The sequence below is a fragment of the Capricornis sumatraensis genome, chromosome 4, assembly GCF_032405125.1.
Source record: "Capricornis sumatraensis isolate serow.1 chromosome 4, serow.2, whole genome shotgun sequence".
In the NCBI taxonomy this organism is placed as follows: domain Eukaryota; kingdom Metazoa; phylum Chordata; class Mammalia; order Artiodactyla; family Bovidae; genus Capricornis; species Capricornis sumatraensis.
In genome coordinates this window covers 126,352,168-126,367,364 of record NC_091072.1, presented here as the reverse complement: position 1 = coordinate 126,367,364, position 15,197 = coordinate 126,352,168, and the positions used below count along the sequence as shown (strand labels likewise).

At 38.8% G+C, this 15,197-nt stretch overlaps 1 protein-coding gene across 1 annotated transcript in view; it reads left to right on the top strand.

Moving 5' to 3' along the window:
- Window positions 1-7,772, top strand: part of SMCO2 (single-pass membrane protein with coiled-coil domains 2) — a 39,343-nt gene extending 31,571 nt beyond the window's left edge. Inside the window, exons 6-8 of the mRNA XM_068971496.1 lie at window positions 2,930-2,982; window positions 3,944-4,116; window positions 7,574-7,772. Coding sequence (XP_068827597.1) covers window positions 2,930-2,982; window positions 3,944-4,116; window positions 7,574-7,772 — 425 coding nt within the window. The remainder of the gene's footprint in view (window positions 1-2,929; window positions 2,983-3,943; window positions 4,117-7,573) is intronic.
- The last annotated feature ends 7,425 nt before the right edge of the window (window positions 7,773-15,197 follow it).

Below are 15,197 nucleotides of genomic sequence, written 5' to 3'. Positions count from 1 at the left end.
GGGATTCTCCAGGCCAGAATACTGGAATGGGTACCCTTTCCATTCTCCACGGGATACGCCCAACCCAGGGATCAAACCCAGGTCTCCCACATTGAAGGCAGATTCTTTACCAGCTAAGCCACAAGGGAAGCCCAAGCATACTGGAGTGGATAGCCTATCCCTTCTCCAGGGGATCTTCCCGACCCAGGAATTGGACTGGGGTCTCCTGCATCACAGGAAGATTCTTTACCAAGTGAGCTATTGTTAGAAAAACCTATACGAAAAGCAACGTGTGGGAAAGTTCAAGGAGAAGTAAATTAATAAGTAATATCACATGTATTGAACTTGCCTGTTGCTCAAGTGGTAAAGAACCTGCCTGTGATGCAGGGACCAAGGTTCAGTCCCTGGGTTGGGAAGATCCTCTGGAGAAGGGAATGGCAATCTACTCCAGTATTCTTGCCTGGAGAACTCAACGGACAGAGAAACCTGGAGGGCTACAGTTCACAGGATCGCAAAGAGTCAGACACGATTGAATGACTAACACACACACATCACACGTATTGGCTCATTTATTTCTCATGAATAAATGGAATGACTCAAAGCATGAAAGGGGGAGGAGGGGGAAATTGGTGAAAGTATTTAAACACACACAACATCAGAAACAAATTTATGAGAACTTAAAGCTGAAGAAAGGACTTTGAAGTAGCCTGATGTTGAGTCCACAAAGCTTTCTGAAATATCTGTATGAAAATAACTTTCATCCTGAGACTGACTCCTATCTCAGTTACCTTTGGTACAATTATCTTTGATAATTACCGTGTAAAGATATTTACTAGAGCGCTGCGTAAAATGTGATTATTATCTCACAGCTCCTTTTTAAATAATTAAATCACACAACTCAAGGGTTGGTGATGAATGAACTTGGAAAAAAAAAAGGTGTAGATTATCCATTTTCTATAGGCAGTTTGAGGGTAAACACTCTTATTGCTTATATCCAACAAGCATAATGCCTAACTCCATGGCCACTTACATAGGATGCGGCTAATGACATATTTTTGATTTGATTTAATGTTGATTTTACAGATCAGCATCCAGAACTGGATGCAAGAAAACCTAGCTTCTATTAAATTTCAGACTATTTGATCATAAATGAGCATTCTTCTAAAAAATTGCCATTTGTTCTTTTTCAGTTTCACACATCATTCATTACAACTTTTGTTCTATACTCTTTTGTTTTAAAGGAGAAGATCATGGAAATTAAAAAGCAAATAGGAGAAATGGATAACAATTTTGTCAAGGTAATGATAAAATGTCTTTAAGGAAGGGAAATAGTTCTGCAAAGAAATCTCAAATTTTAGTGAATGGAATCCAAAATTCAATGAAAGAGACTCAGAATTTTAGACCTAGAAGGGAACTTACTATTATTTATACCCATATTTCCACATGAAAAGAGTCTTGTGCTTGCTGTCTAATTAAAAAATATTATAGTACTGATGAACTTATTTTCAGGGCAGGAATAGAGACACAGCCATAGAGAACAGCAGACTTTTGGACACAGCAGGGGAAGAAGGAGCGAAGAATTGAGAGAGAAACGCTGAAACATACACATTACCATATGTATAACAGATGCTAGTGGGAAGTTGCTGTGTAATAAGGGAGCTCAACTCCTTGGTGCTCTGTGACAGCCTAGGGGGTGGGATGATGGGGTGGGAGGGAAGTTCAGAGGGAGAGGATGTATGTATACTTATGTCTGATTCATATTGTTGTACTACAGAAACCAATACAACATTGTAAAGTAATTATCCTCTAATTAAATGTAAATCTAAAAGAGAATATAAAAATATTTTTTCTTCTAACAAAAGTAATGCATGCTTATTTTAATAATTTAAAAATTATAAAAATATTGCATATAAAAAGAAAAATAAAACCACCCTCAAAAATAAACACAGCAAACATTTTAGTATATTTATATTCTTCTAAATGTTTTAATACATATACGATAATATTATTATTTTAATAAGTTAATATTATATATATTAGTTTCAAACTTGCTTTTTCATTTAGCATTTTCTTCAACAACTTTCTATGCCACTAGATGTCCTTTTACTTTTTCACTGTTCATATGAGGCAGGATTTGATTTTTGGATTTAATAAACTTATTTTGTTAGATATTTGTGGTTTTATAATCAATTATAAACTATACCTCAAAAATCCATATCTTTTCTTCTTTTTGCAAGTAATTTTTAAGGATTAGTTTCCAGAAATGGCACCTCCTTGAATCACAGGACACTCTTTTTTCAGTTAAGGCTCTGCTTTTCAACATATCCTGCAAGTCTATTATGGGATGATTAATTAAAAATTTTTCTAAGCATTATTTACTCAGGACATATGTGCAATTGGCATTTGCATCTTAGAAGAAGATGATTTGCTTTCAGCCCGTGTCTTGATCTTACTGAGATACATGGGAAGAAAAGAGGAACAAGACACTTTTTGTGGACAGCACTTTCACTAAATTCTAAGGCCCAAGTATTCAAACATAATGAAGACTTCGATTTATATATTGTAAATTTTAAAATATTTAGAAAAAATATAGTTTTATTATTTTCTCAGAAACATACTATGCTTCTTCAACTAGTGTCCTGGTAAAAGTTTAAGAAGCAAGGAGAGAGTAGTGGATAGAGAAAAAAATTATTTGTAATATGCTGCTATTGTGAAAATTTATACCTTTGAAGTATTGAAAACAATTTATTGATCTTGTGGTGATACCTTCTGCAATTTATTGTGATTGCATGATGAATTTTTTCTAAGAGGAAGGGTTTAACTGAATAAAAGTCAGTTTCAGTGAAGCCTCCCTACAACTTAGTGGTATCAGAATGAGTATGATTTTATTGTATAAACCAGAAAATGTAACTTCTATTTTACCCAAAATTGTGGGTGTCTTTTCAGGAAGATGCTTGTGATGAAGCTCATAAATTAAAGGAAAAACTCATTGCAAGAATAGAGGTAAGATTTCGCAGTTACACAAGTTCAAATAATGATCAAATGAAATTATTTTAATCTACACACAGAGGTCATTTTTTTCCCTGGAAGTTGAGTGTATCCCACACACTGGTCTCCTTCTACCCTCCTCTCCCCTCCTGAACTTCTGTTTGGGCTGACAGAACGTCTCACAGGTGTGGTGTACTTCCAAGCTCTCATATCCTGGGGCTGCTCCTACAGCTCCTCCATCTGCAGCTTATCCGCCATGTCTACATATTATCCACTCTTCAAAGCTCAACTCAGATGTCCTCTCATCTCCCAGACCTCCCCTAATCTCCCCTAGCCAGAAAAATGACTCCATCTGAACTTCTCACACAAGAGTTTATACTGAGGCAAATGTGAATGCATGAGTGAAACTGTGAATTAATGAATGAATGAACCTGTCACCCATTCAGAGGTGCTTAATCATCCTACCTATCCTAGAGCTGTCCCAAAACCAAGCCTCAGCTACTATGTCCTCACAGTTTTTACTTTCTCTTTAGCATGTATTTTAGTCTATAATATCTAATGAATATATGCATTTAGTTGCTTATTGCTTACCACCCAACCCTTATAAACACATATAAAATTCTTTGTCCCTTTTGTTAAAAAACACATGCATAATGGAATGCCCATGTCTTGTCTATTTTGTTACCTGCCACATCCTAGAATAGTGCCTGGTGGAGTCAGTCAAATAAATATGTTTTGCATAGATGAAAAAATTGAATAGTTGAATTCCATAAAAGAATAATTATATTTGTGTCTGACTACTCTGTGAATGTGTAAGTTTCTTTCCTTAGGTGAGTACACAGTGAGTACACATGACTCACGTGTGATTTGCAACACCCTTTACGTGTTCTGGAGGAAAGATACTTGGCATCATTTCCAATGAGAAGGGCAGACAATGAGAATATTTTTTTAAAATGATTGCTGTTTTTGTTCCCAGAATTTTTGCAAGGACATGGCTCTGCTGGATACAAAGTTGGGGATGTTCCAAAAGCAAGGGAATCCAGACCCTCAGAGTCCTGAAGAAATGGACATGGATGAAAGGGAGCCCCTGCTTCTTCAGGCTTCATCATCATCCTTGGAGGAGAGCTCCCCTCCCCACATTACAATGTGGTGAGTTAGAAACAGGGACCTCTGGAGGCTGACAGAGTCCCCAAAATGAATGGACTATAGTAAGATTGAATTTCATCAAGGAATTTATTATATTTTTAAATAAATAAAATTGTGTTAGTGGGATTGTAAAATGGTGCAAACACTTAGGAAAACAGTTTGACAGTTCCTGAAAATGTTAAGCTACCATATGATCCACTTGTATTATGCACCCAAAGAACTGAAAATATATGTCCACATAAAAACCTGTATATGAGTATTCACAATAGCTAAAAAGTGGAAACAATACAAACACTCCTCAATGGATTAAATAGGTGAACAAAATGTGGTATATCCATACAATGGAATATTATTCAGCCATGAAAAACAATAAAGTATCTATACATGCCACAACATGAATGACCCTTGAAAACATGATGCTAAGTGAAAGAAATCAGACCCCAAAGACCACATATTATATCATTTTATTCCTATAAAATATTAAAATTAGGAAAATCCAGGTATGCAGAAACTAGATTTGTGGCTACCAGGCCTAGAGATAGTGGAAAATAGGGAATGACTATTTTAGGGGGGAATTTTGATGAAAATTTTCTGGAATTAGTGGTGATGGTTGTACAATCTTGTGAATAAACTAAAAGCCACTGAATTGTACACTTTAAAGAATAAGTTTTATGGCATGTGAAGTATATCTCAAAAACAGACAAGTAAGTGAGTAAGTGAATGCCATTTGGTGATCACTTAATTGTGTTATGAGCTTCCCTGATAGCTCATTTGGTAAAGAATCCACCTGCAAGTCAGGAAACCCCAGTTCAATTCCTGGTTGGGAAGATCCCTTGGAGAAGGAATAGGCTACCCACTCCAGTATTCTTGGGCTTCCCTTGTGGCTCAGCTGGTAAAGAATCCGCCTGCAATGAGTTGACCTGGATTCAGTCCCTGGGTTGGGAAGATCCCCTGGAGAATAGAAAGGCTACCCACTCCAGTATTCTGGCCTAGAAAATTCCATGGACAGTCCATCGGGTCGCAAAGTGTTGGACATAACTGAGTGACTTTCACTGTCACTTAATTGTGTTTTACAGGCAGACAATCCAGGTTAGTTGGTCATCTTTCATCATGTAATTGGCTTCAGAGATGTCTCAAGTGGTAAAGAATCTGCCTGCCAATGTATGAGGCCCAGGAGACATGGATTCAATCCCTGGGTCAGAAAGATCCTCTGGAAGAGGAAATGGCAACCCATTCCAGTATTCTTGCCTGGAGAATCTGATAGACAGATTTGCCTGGGGGGTTACAGTCCATGAGGTCACAAAGCATTAGACACAACTGAGCACGCACACACACACAGAATTACATCCTAGTTAAGATTGTCTAAGACTTTTGCAGGTCTCCTTTCAAAGAACTGGAAACATTCTATTTCATTTAAGCATATTTATACATTATCTGTTTTCAGGAGGTTTATCTTACAAAGTCAATTATTCTGTACCAATTTTGCTGTTTTTAGCTCAGAGGGTGGCCTCTTCCTGGTATTATCTCCAATCTCTCAGTTAGCTTATAGTTTTCTTCTATTTATTGACCACATATAATGTGTACATTTAGAAAACATTAAAGATTTTATGCAAGGAAAGTTCTTGGTTTTTTTTTTAATTGACGTTGGGGCTTCCTTGGTGGCTCAGACAGTGAAGATATCTGCCAGCAATGCAGGAGAAACTGGTTCAATCCCTGGGTCAGGAAGATCCCCTGGAGAAGAAAACCAACTCCAGTGTTCTTGCCTAGAGAATTCCATGGACAGAGGAGCCTGGTAGTGATGTGAAGAGTCATACATGACTTGGAAACTAGGCAGCAATAACTGATTATATTAGAGTTATAGGATTATAGGCTTTAATTTCTCTGTTTTTCAAGTTATCTGTAATTTAGAAAAAAAAACTATTTTCTCTTTAAATATTAATGTGGTGTTTTTGTGGAAAATGTCACAGCTTAGTATTTCCAAATATGATTAATTTTGGAATTTAGGAAGATAGTGTTTATTTACTAGGTATGTGTTGGCAGTGAGTCATTTTTCTTTGCATAAGAAGGAACAAATCTAGATTTAGTGCTCCTGGAGGACAGGACATTTCTGCTTCACTTTGCTCGTCATCAAAGCCTCTTCCAAATAGAGTATTTTAAGAGCATTGGCTCTTTAATAAATATGTGAAGTAGAAGCAATTATTTGTGTACCTGCCAAGAGATAGCCAGGGGCAATAATGCCAAGAAACTTGGCTCAGGTTCATGGAATTCAAAGAGTTGGGTCACAAAATATATGCATAACTAGCTTTAACCATGCCCTAGACTTACTCTTCTGAAATGGATTATAGAAGGTAATTATCTCCAGGTAACTGGATTATCTGTGACATTGCTTTTGTTCTGTCTGTCTTTCTGGATTTTCCAGATCTTCTACCCTAATCATGTATTTCATTTATAATTAGATAATAATGCAAGAACTTCAAAGCAAATAAATATAATGCAAAAAGGGCATGGCTGGTGGTGGGATAAAACTGGTGATAAAGAGAGCGGAATTCACTTGTCACATGGTATTTTGTACCCTGAGGAAAATCTACCTAGTTGGCTGTGCCCTTATTTCTCCCTAAATAGACTTCCTGTACCTCACAAGTGAAGTAAGGTTGGCAGTAACCTCTAGAGTGCAAGACTAGCATTTCAAAGAAAAGAACTCCACAGTATCCAGGGTTTCATTGTCTCATGGCTATAGAATCTTAGAATTCCAATGCCAGCCCTAGGATGGGCTTATGTCTATCTACTCCCAAGTTCCTTCTTTTGCAGACATCAACAGCAGTTAAGAGAAGTTCAATTACTTTCTTGAAGCTGTAGAGCTACACAGATGGAGGAACCAGGAGTCACATCAGTGTGATTTTCTTCAGAATGTTCTTTTGTTTGTTTATTTACTTATCTATCTATTGATTCATTGGTTGATGTACAGCTGATTTATAATATCATATTGGTTTCAGGTAAAGGGGCTTCCAAGGTGACTCAGTGGTAAAGAACCTGCCTGTGATCGCAGGAGATGCGGGTTCAATCCCTGGGTCGGGAAGGTTCCCTGGAGGAGGAAATGGCAATCCACTCCAGTACTCTTGCCTGGGAAATCCCATGAAGAGAGGTACCTGATGGACTGCAGTCTGTGGGGTTGCAAAAGAGTCAGACATGTTGAACACTCTTGGACAGACTTATACAACATAGTGATTTAATATTTTTATAGATTATACTGCATTTACATTTATTATGAAATGATAGCTACACTTCCCTGTACTATACAATATATCCTTGTTGCGTATTCATTTTGTACATAATAGCTTGTGGCTCGTAATTTCTAGCCCTATCTTGCCCCCCCATCTGCCCTCTCCCCGCTGGTAGCCACTAGTTTCTTCTCTACCTCCTTCAGATATTCTTAACCACAAATGTGTTTCTTTCCTTCTAGGAAACGAGCACTGAGGATTTTCATCATGTTTTATGTCCTCACCTTGACTGGACTTTCATGTTACATACTGTTTTTTGATGCTACATTTATCTTTGAAAAGGTGCTCCCTACAATTCTTGGGCGCCGCAGGATGTGGGAGCTGCGGGAGATTCTTGCACCTTTCTTGAATTTGGAAGTGGAAGACTTGCTACCCTCTTAAAGATACAGAAGTTACTGTTACCCTACTGACTTTCTTCCCAATAAAATTCTGGGTGTTCTTGTATTATGGTGGTTAACTTACTTTTAAAAAAACGCTATAGAGTGGAATATTACTCAGCTGTGAAAAAAGAATGCATTTGAGCCAGTGCTACTGAGGCGGATGAACCTAGAGCCTATTATACAAAGTGAAGTAAACCAGACAAAGATATCATATACTGACAGATACATGGAATCTAGAAAGATGGTACTGATGATCTGTTTTCGAGGCAGTTTCAAAGGAGATTCAGATGTAAGCAACAGACTTACAGTCACAGTGGAGGAGGGAGAAAGTAGGATGACTTGAGAGAGTAGTATTGAAACATATACATTAGCATATGTAAAGTAGGTAGCGGGAATTTGCTGTTTAATGCAGGGAACCCAAAGTTGGTGCTATATGATAACCTAGAGGAGTGGGACAGGGAGGAGATAGGAAGGAGGTTTAAGAGAGAGGGGACATACGTATATCCATGGCTGATTCATGCTGATGTATGGCAGAAACCATTACAATGTTGTAGAGTAATTATCTTCCAATTAAAAATAAAATTAAGAAAAAAACACTAGAGCATGTTTTGTGAAGGACATTATAGTTATGCAGAGACTGGCTGATAAAAGATAGAAAAAAATGAAAGCAGTTATTTTTACCCTCATGACTCACAATGAATCTTTGCACACATTTTTAAAAACATTCCTTTCAAACTACTAGCCTCTCTTCTCCCCCAGCCGTGTGGACATTGAGACTACTAAGTATTACTTTCATGGGTGGTTGTTCCCCCCATTTTGACCTCTGATATCTCAGAAAGGAAAAAACAGAATTCTCTCCAGTTTTACTTCAGTTGAATTGGGGCCTTACAATGGTTGTCTAGGGAGGCCTTATAAATAGTTGAGAAAAGAATAGAAGCTAAAAGCAAAGGAAAAAAGAAAAGATATACCATTTGAATGCAGAGTGCCAAAGAATAGTCAGGAGAGATAAGAAAGACTTCCTCAGTGATCAATGCAAATAAATAGAGGAAAACAATAGAATGGGAAAGGCTAAAGATATCTTCAAGAACTTTAGAGATACGAAGGGAAAATTTCATGTAAAGATGGGCTCAATAACAGACAAATGGTATGAACCTAATAGAAGCAGAAGATACTAAGAGGTGGCAAGAATACACAGAACTATACAAAAAAGATCTTCATGACCCAGATAATCACAATGGTGTGGTCACTCACCTAGAGCCAGACATCCTGGAATGCAAAGTCAAGTGGGCCTTAGGAAGCATCGCTACAAACAAAGCTAGGGGAGGTGATGGAATTCCAGTTGAGTTAGTTCAAATCCTAAAAGATGATGCTGTGAAAGTGCTGCACTCAATATGCCAGCAAATTTGGAAAACTCAGCAGTGACCACAGGACCGGAAAAGATCAGTTTTCATTCCAATCCCAAATAAAGGCAATGCCAAAGAATGTTCAAATTACCACACAATTGTACTCATCTCAAACGCTAGCAAAATTATGATCATGTTTCCAAGCTAGGCTTCAATAGTACACGAACCGAGAATTTCCAGATGTTTCAAGTTGGATTTAGAAAAGGCAGAGGAACCAGAGATCAAATTGTCAACATCCGTTGGATCATCGAAAAAGCAAGAGAGTTCCAGAAAAACATCTATTTCTGCTTTATTGACTATGCCAAAGCCTTTGACTGTGTGGATCACAATAAACTGTGGAAAGTTCTGAAAGAGATGGGAATACCAGACCACCTGACCTGCCTCTTGAGAAATCTGTATGCAGACCAGGAAGCAACAGTTAGAACTGGACATGGAACAACAGACTGGTTCCAAACTGGGAAAGGAGTACAACAAAGGACTGGTTCCAAACTGGGAAAGGAATACATCGTCACCCTGCTTATCTAACTTTTTTGCAGAGTGAAAGTGAAAAGTGAAAGTGAAAGTCACTCAGTTGTGTCTGACTCTTTGCTACCCCATGGGCTATAGTCCATGGAATTCTCCAGGCCAGACTACTGAAGTGGGTAGCCTTTTCCTTCTCCAGGGGATCTTCCCAAACCAGGGATTGAACCCAGGTCTCCTGCCTTGAAGGCAGATTCTTTACCAACTGAGCCACAATTAAGTGAAATGTCGGGCTGGATGAAGTACAAATTGAAATCAAGATAGCCAGGAGAGTATCAATAACCTCAGATATGAAGATGACACCACCCTTATGGCAGAAAATGAAGAACTAAAGAGCCTCTTGATGGAAGTGAAAAAGGAGATTGAAAAAGCTGGCTTAAAACTGAACATTCAGAAAATGAAGATCAGGCATCTGGTCCCATCATTTCATGGCAAATAGATGGGGAGAAGTAGAAGCAGTAAAATAAAAGCAGATTCTATTTTCTTGGGCTCCAAAATCACTGCAGATGGTGACTGCAGCCAGGAAATTAAAAGACGCTTGCTCCTTAGAAGGAAAGCTGTGACAAGCCTAGACAGCATATTCGAAAACAGAGATAGCACTTTACCAACAAAGGTCTGTCTAGTCAAAGCTATGATTTTTCCATTAGTCATGTACGGGATGTGAAGTTGGACCATACAGAAGGCTGAGCACTGAAGAATTGATGTTTTTGAATTGTGGTGCTGGACAGGACTCTTGAGAGTCCCTTGGACTGCAATGATATCAAACCAGTCAGTCTTAAAGGAAATCAATTCTGAATATGCATTGGAAGGATTGATGCTGGAGCTGAAGCTCCAATACTTTGGTCATCCGATGTGAAGAGACGACTCACTGGAAAAGACCCTGATGCTGGGAAAGACTGAGGATGAAAGGGGAAGGGGGCAGCAGAGGATGAGATGGTTGGATAGTATCACCAACTCAATGGACATAAATTCAATCAAACTCTGGGAAATAGTGGAGGACAGAAAAGCCTGGCAATTGCACAGTCCATGGGATTACAAAGAATCGGACACAACTTTGTGACTGAACGGCAACAACAATTTGATAGAATAGTTTTGAAAGCCAGATTGGGACATTTTTATCCCAAGTTTTGTAGGTAATATTGAAAAAGTGAACATTATTTGCCATATGAAAAATAGCTATAATGAATTGTACAAGATTAATAGAGCCATGAAGAATAAATTGGAGTATGTGGGCAGATGGAGTGTGAGAGATTTGTTAAAAGGTCATTCAGTGGTTCAGCTGAGCTAAAGAGGTGAGAATGGGGGTGAAAAGGAGACCATGGGTGAGTAGATATATAAGGGTGGGTTTTATGATATTTGTTTGGGTAACAGATGTGGGGTTGGAAGAGTGGTGACAGGGAGGTATGGAATGCAGCCCAGTTCTGTTCACATTATCCATCTTGAAGCCTGGATACTATTTTCATGACAAAGATGAGGAAAAGATATTTCAGAGAAAAAAACATTATGAGTAAAACTTAGGAGCCATAAATGGAAGGCAGAGTCAGGAACAGACTTTGTATGCTTGTGTGTTGTTTTTTCCTTTAATTAAAGAATTTTTTCAAATATCATTTTTGAAAGTTACTTTCCATTTACAGTTACTATAAAATATTGGTTGCATTCCCTGTACTGTATAATACATCCTTGAGACTATCTTATACCCTATAGTTTGTGCCTCACATTTTCCTACCATATTACTCCCGTCTTGCCACTGGTAACCACTAGTTTGTTCTCTATATTTGTAAGTCTGCTTCTTTTTGTCATATTTTCAAGATTCTACATATACATGATATCATACAGTATATTGTCTTTCTCTGTCTGACTTACTTCACTTAGCATAATGCCTTCACAGTTCATCCATGTTGTTGCAAATGACAAATTTTCATTCTTCTTTATGGCTGAGTAGTATCCCACTCTGTGTGTGTGTGTGTGTGTGTGTGTGTGTGTGTGCGTGTGTGTGTATCACATCTTCTTTGTCTTTTCATCTGTTGATGGACAGTTTAGGTTGCTTCTATATCATATCCAGTGTAAATAATGCTTCTATGTACGTTGTGATGCATATATCAGTAGCTGGAAATGTGAAATTCGCTTGTGAGTAGTTCTCAAGCTGTGGTGTCTAATAGGATTTCACAAAAAGACTCTTAATTGCATATTTATCTGGGGGTTTCCCAGATAGCTCAGCTGGTAAAGAATCCACCTGCAATGCAGGAGGCCCCCATTTGATTCCTGGGTAGAGAAGATCCCCTGGAGAAGGGAAAGGCTACCCACTCCAGTATTCTTGGGCTTCCCTGTTCACTGAAACAGTGAAGAATCTGCCTGCAATGTGGGAAACTTGGGTTTGATCCCTGGGTTGGGAAGATCCCTTGGAGGAGGGCATGGCAACCAACTCCAGTATTCTTGCCTGGAGAATCCCATGGAAAGAGGAGCCTAGCAGACTAAAGCTGTGTCGTGAAGAGTAGGACATGAATGAGCAACTAAGCACACACAGAGCACCGAGCATCACTTCCAGAAATTCTGAATCTTTAGGTCTAGTGTGAATCTCTAATAGTTTCTATGTTGATCATTTCCCCTAGTGATTCTTGGGACTCAGAGTTTAAGAACTACCATGCTATGCTACGGGCAATAGTTACCTGGAATTTTAATTTGACTGAGATCTCATACGAGGTTAAACAAGAGGTGAGTAAATTTATGGGGCAGGCTAGGAATCAGGGGGATGAATGAGGGAATTTCCAGGACATACAGAAAGGGAAAGAGCTAAAAGCTCTGGGAACAATGAGTAATGTATTCAAAAGGTCTTGTGATAGTGAGAATATGCTGACAGAATGAAAAAACAGTCACAGGCTTGTTTATAGATAAAAAGACTGTTCAGACCAATTTGTAGACAGAACTTGGAGTGTGTTTTTTATAAGCTTCAGGTAAACTCTCACTGCCGGAAATAGTATCAGCTGATTTATTTCTAATACCAAAATAGAAGCATCAAGTTTAGCTCAAATAAAGCTACTTATTGCAATAAGTATATAACACAAATAAAGAAGTAATGTAGAGGAACTAGATTCTTTTAAAGAATAAATTAATATTTTACTAACTTCCAAGATATGTTTTATTAGAATTTTCACTAAGATGGAATCATTTTCCCTGTGGGATGAAGATCCTGAAAGTAGAAATGGTGCTATTTGACATCCATTTATTTCCCATTTGTCAGCATCTCATTGGAGAAGGAAATGGCAACCCACTCCAGTGTTCTTGGCTGGAGAATCCCAGGGACGGGGGAGCCTGGTGGGCTGCCGTTTATGGGGTCGCACAGAGTTGGACACGACTGAAGTGACTTAGCAGTAGCAGCAAGCTGGAAAGTTGGATATCACAGTGCTCTCTACTGAGAGAGGGAAACATTTTGTAGAGCAATGTAATATTAAGGTGATATAAATGTCTCTGTGTGGTAATTCTGTTTACTGCTTTGGTTGGTGTTTTATTTCAGATCTTTAAAATGCCATATTCAATTGAGTCAACTGCTATGCTCAAGGTCACTTACAAAAAATGTTGGAATCATTTTACAAATATGGCCTTGGTTTTGGATTAGGAGAAAAGAAAATGAGTGGACTCAGACTCTCCATTTGTCACATTTTTTTTGAGTGAACACAGCTATGCTGGAGCAAAAGGAGCTTTAAACTTGGATTCCAAGTTGAGTTCAAGTCACGATCTGCTGCCAACTGTATGCCAGTCTCCACCTGTCCCCCACCCCCACATCCTCACTCAAATAGAACCCAAGGACTGTTCCCCAGCTGCTCAGAGTGTTGGCTGCTAAGAGCTCACAGCTAGATCTTCCTTGGGATTTGCCTTTGGTCAGAGAGACCTGTTTCACACCTAAGTTTCCTCTACCTTTCTTATATCCAATGACTGATCCAGGCCAGGGTACATTTCTGAAGGGCCATTCCAGACTCAGAGTTCCCATGGGATCGCTTAAGTTCTCTAATGCAAATGTATGGCAGTCCAACTTCTCCCTCTTTTCAGTCCTGTTCCCACCACTTTCTTTAAATGTTATGATCTTGAGAATATTCTCTTATAAACATAAACTGGGGCTTCCATTGTGGCTCAGATGGTAAAGAATCTGCCTGCAATGTGGGAAACCTCGGTTTGATCCCTGGGTTGGGAAGATCCCCTGGAGAAGGAAAAGGCTACCCATTCCAGTATTCTGGCCTGGAGAATTCCAAAAACTGTATAGTCCATGGGACCGCAAAGAGTCAGACACGACTGAATGACTTTCACTTTCATTTTCAAATCTAAACTGAGGCCTTCATTTCAAGCTCCACTTCAGGAAACTTGACTCAAGACACCTGTGGAAAAGAATACTAACCAAATGAGAGCAAACAAAGGCTTATGTATTTATGGCTTGCTAAAGCAACGGAGTCAATCACCATTACATGTGTTTCAGCAGAGACTCAAGAAGGTAGAGGACTGGGAAAGCTTTATAGGGGAAAAAGAGGAAGGCTTTGATTATGCCCTAATTGAAGATTATTGGCCTGGGGAAGATGTTGGTGGACTAACCAGAAGCAGGGCATCCTATGTAGTGGTTGGCTGGTACATGTTTGACTTTTTCTGGTTGGTCTGAAGTTTAAAAGGGGAACAAAAATTAGGGAAGATGTTAACCATATCTTTGTTTACTCATTAATTAATTGAGGAAAATAATATCTGCCTCATGAGATAGTTGGATTAAAGGATCTGGTGTTTAATAGGTTGTAGGGTGTTATTGTTATTGTTGTTATTATCATGGACAATATTTTAAAACATTTGGGGCCTGAACTAAAAGAGAAGAAATGATTTTGACATACTATTTCCTGCAGTAAAAATGAATGAACCACAAATTTTGACTTTTGTTTCATATTTTGCTCACAGTCTGGCAGAAAATCTTGTTGACTGTATCTTAAAGACATATGCAGAGTTCAGCCACTTCTTGCCACCTTCCTGATACCAACTGCCTTGCAAGCTGCCATTACTGCAAATATCCACCAATTCTCTGTTTAACTCTCCGTGATTCCACCCTTGCCCACATATAATTTAGCAGTCAGAGTGATATGGTAGGTCAAATCGCATCACCCCTCTGCTCCAAAGACCTTCAGTGGCTTCCCATTTCAGTTCAGGTCAGTTGTTCAGTTGTGTCCAACTCTTTGCTACCCCATTGACTGCAGCAAACCAGGTTTCCCTGTCCATCACCAACTCCCAGAGCTTGCTTAAACTCATGTCCATCAAGTCGGTGACGCAATCCAACCATCTCATCCTTTGTCATCCCCTTCTTCTCCTGTGTTCAGTCTTTCCCAGCATCAGGTCTTTTTCAAACTACTTCATTATTCTTGCCTTGAGAACCCCATGAACAATATGAAAAGGCTTCCCATTTCTTTCAGAATAGAAGCCCAAATCTTTACAATGGCCTTCAATGGCCTATAACCCAAAAGAATTGAAAATTTATATGCACA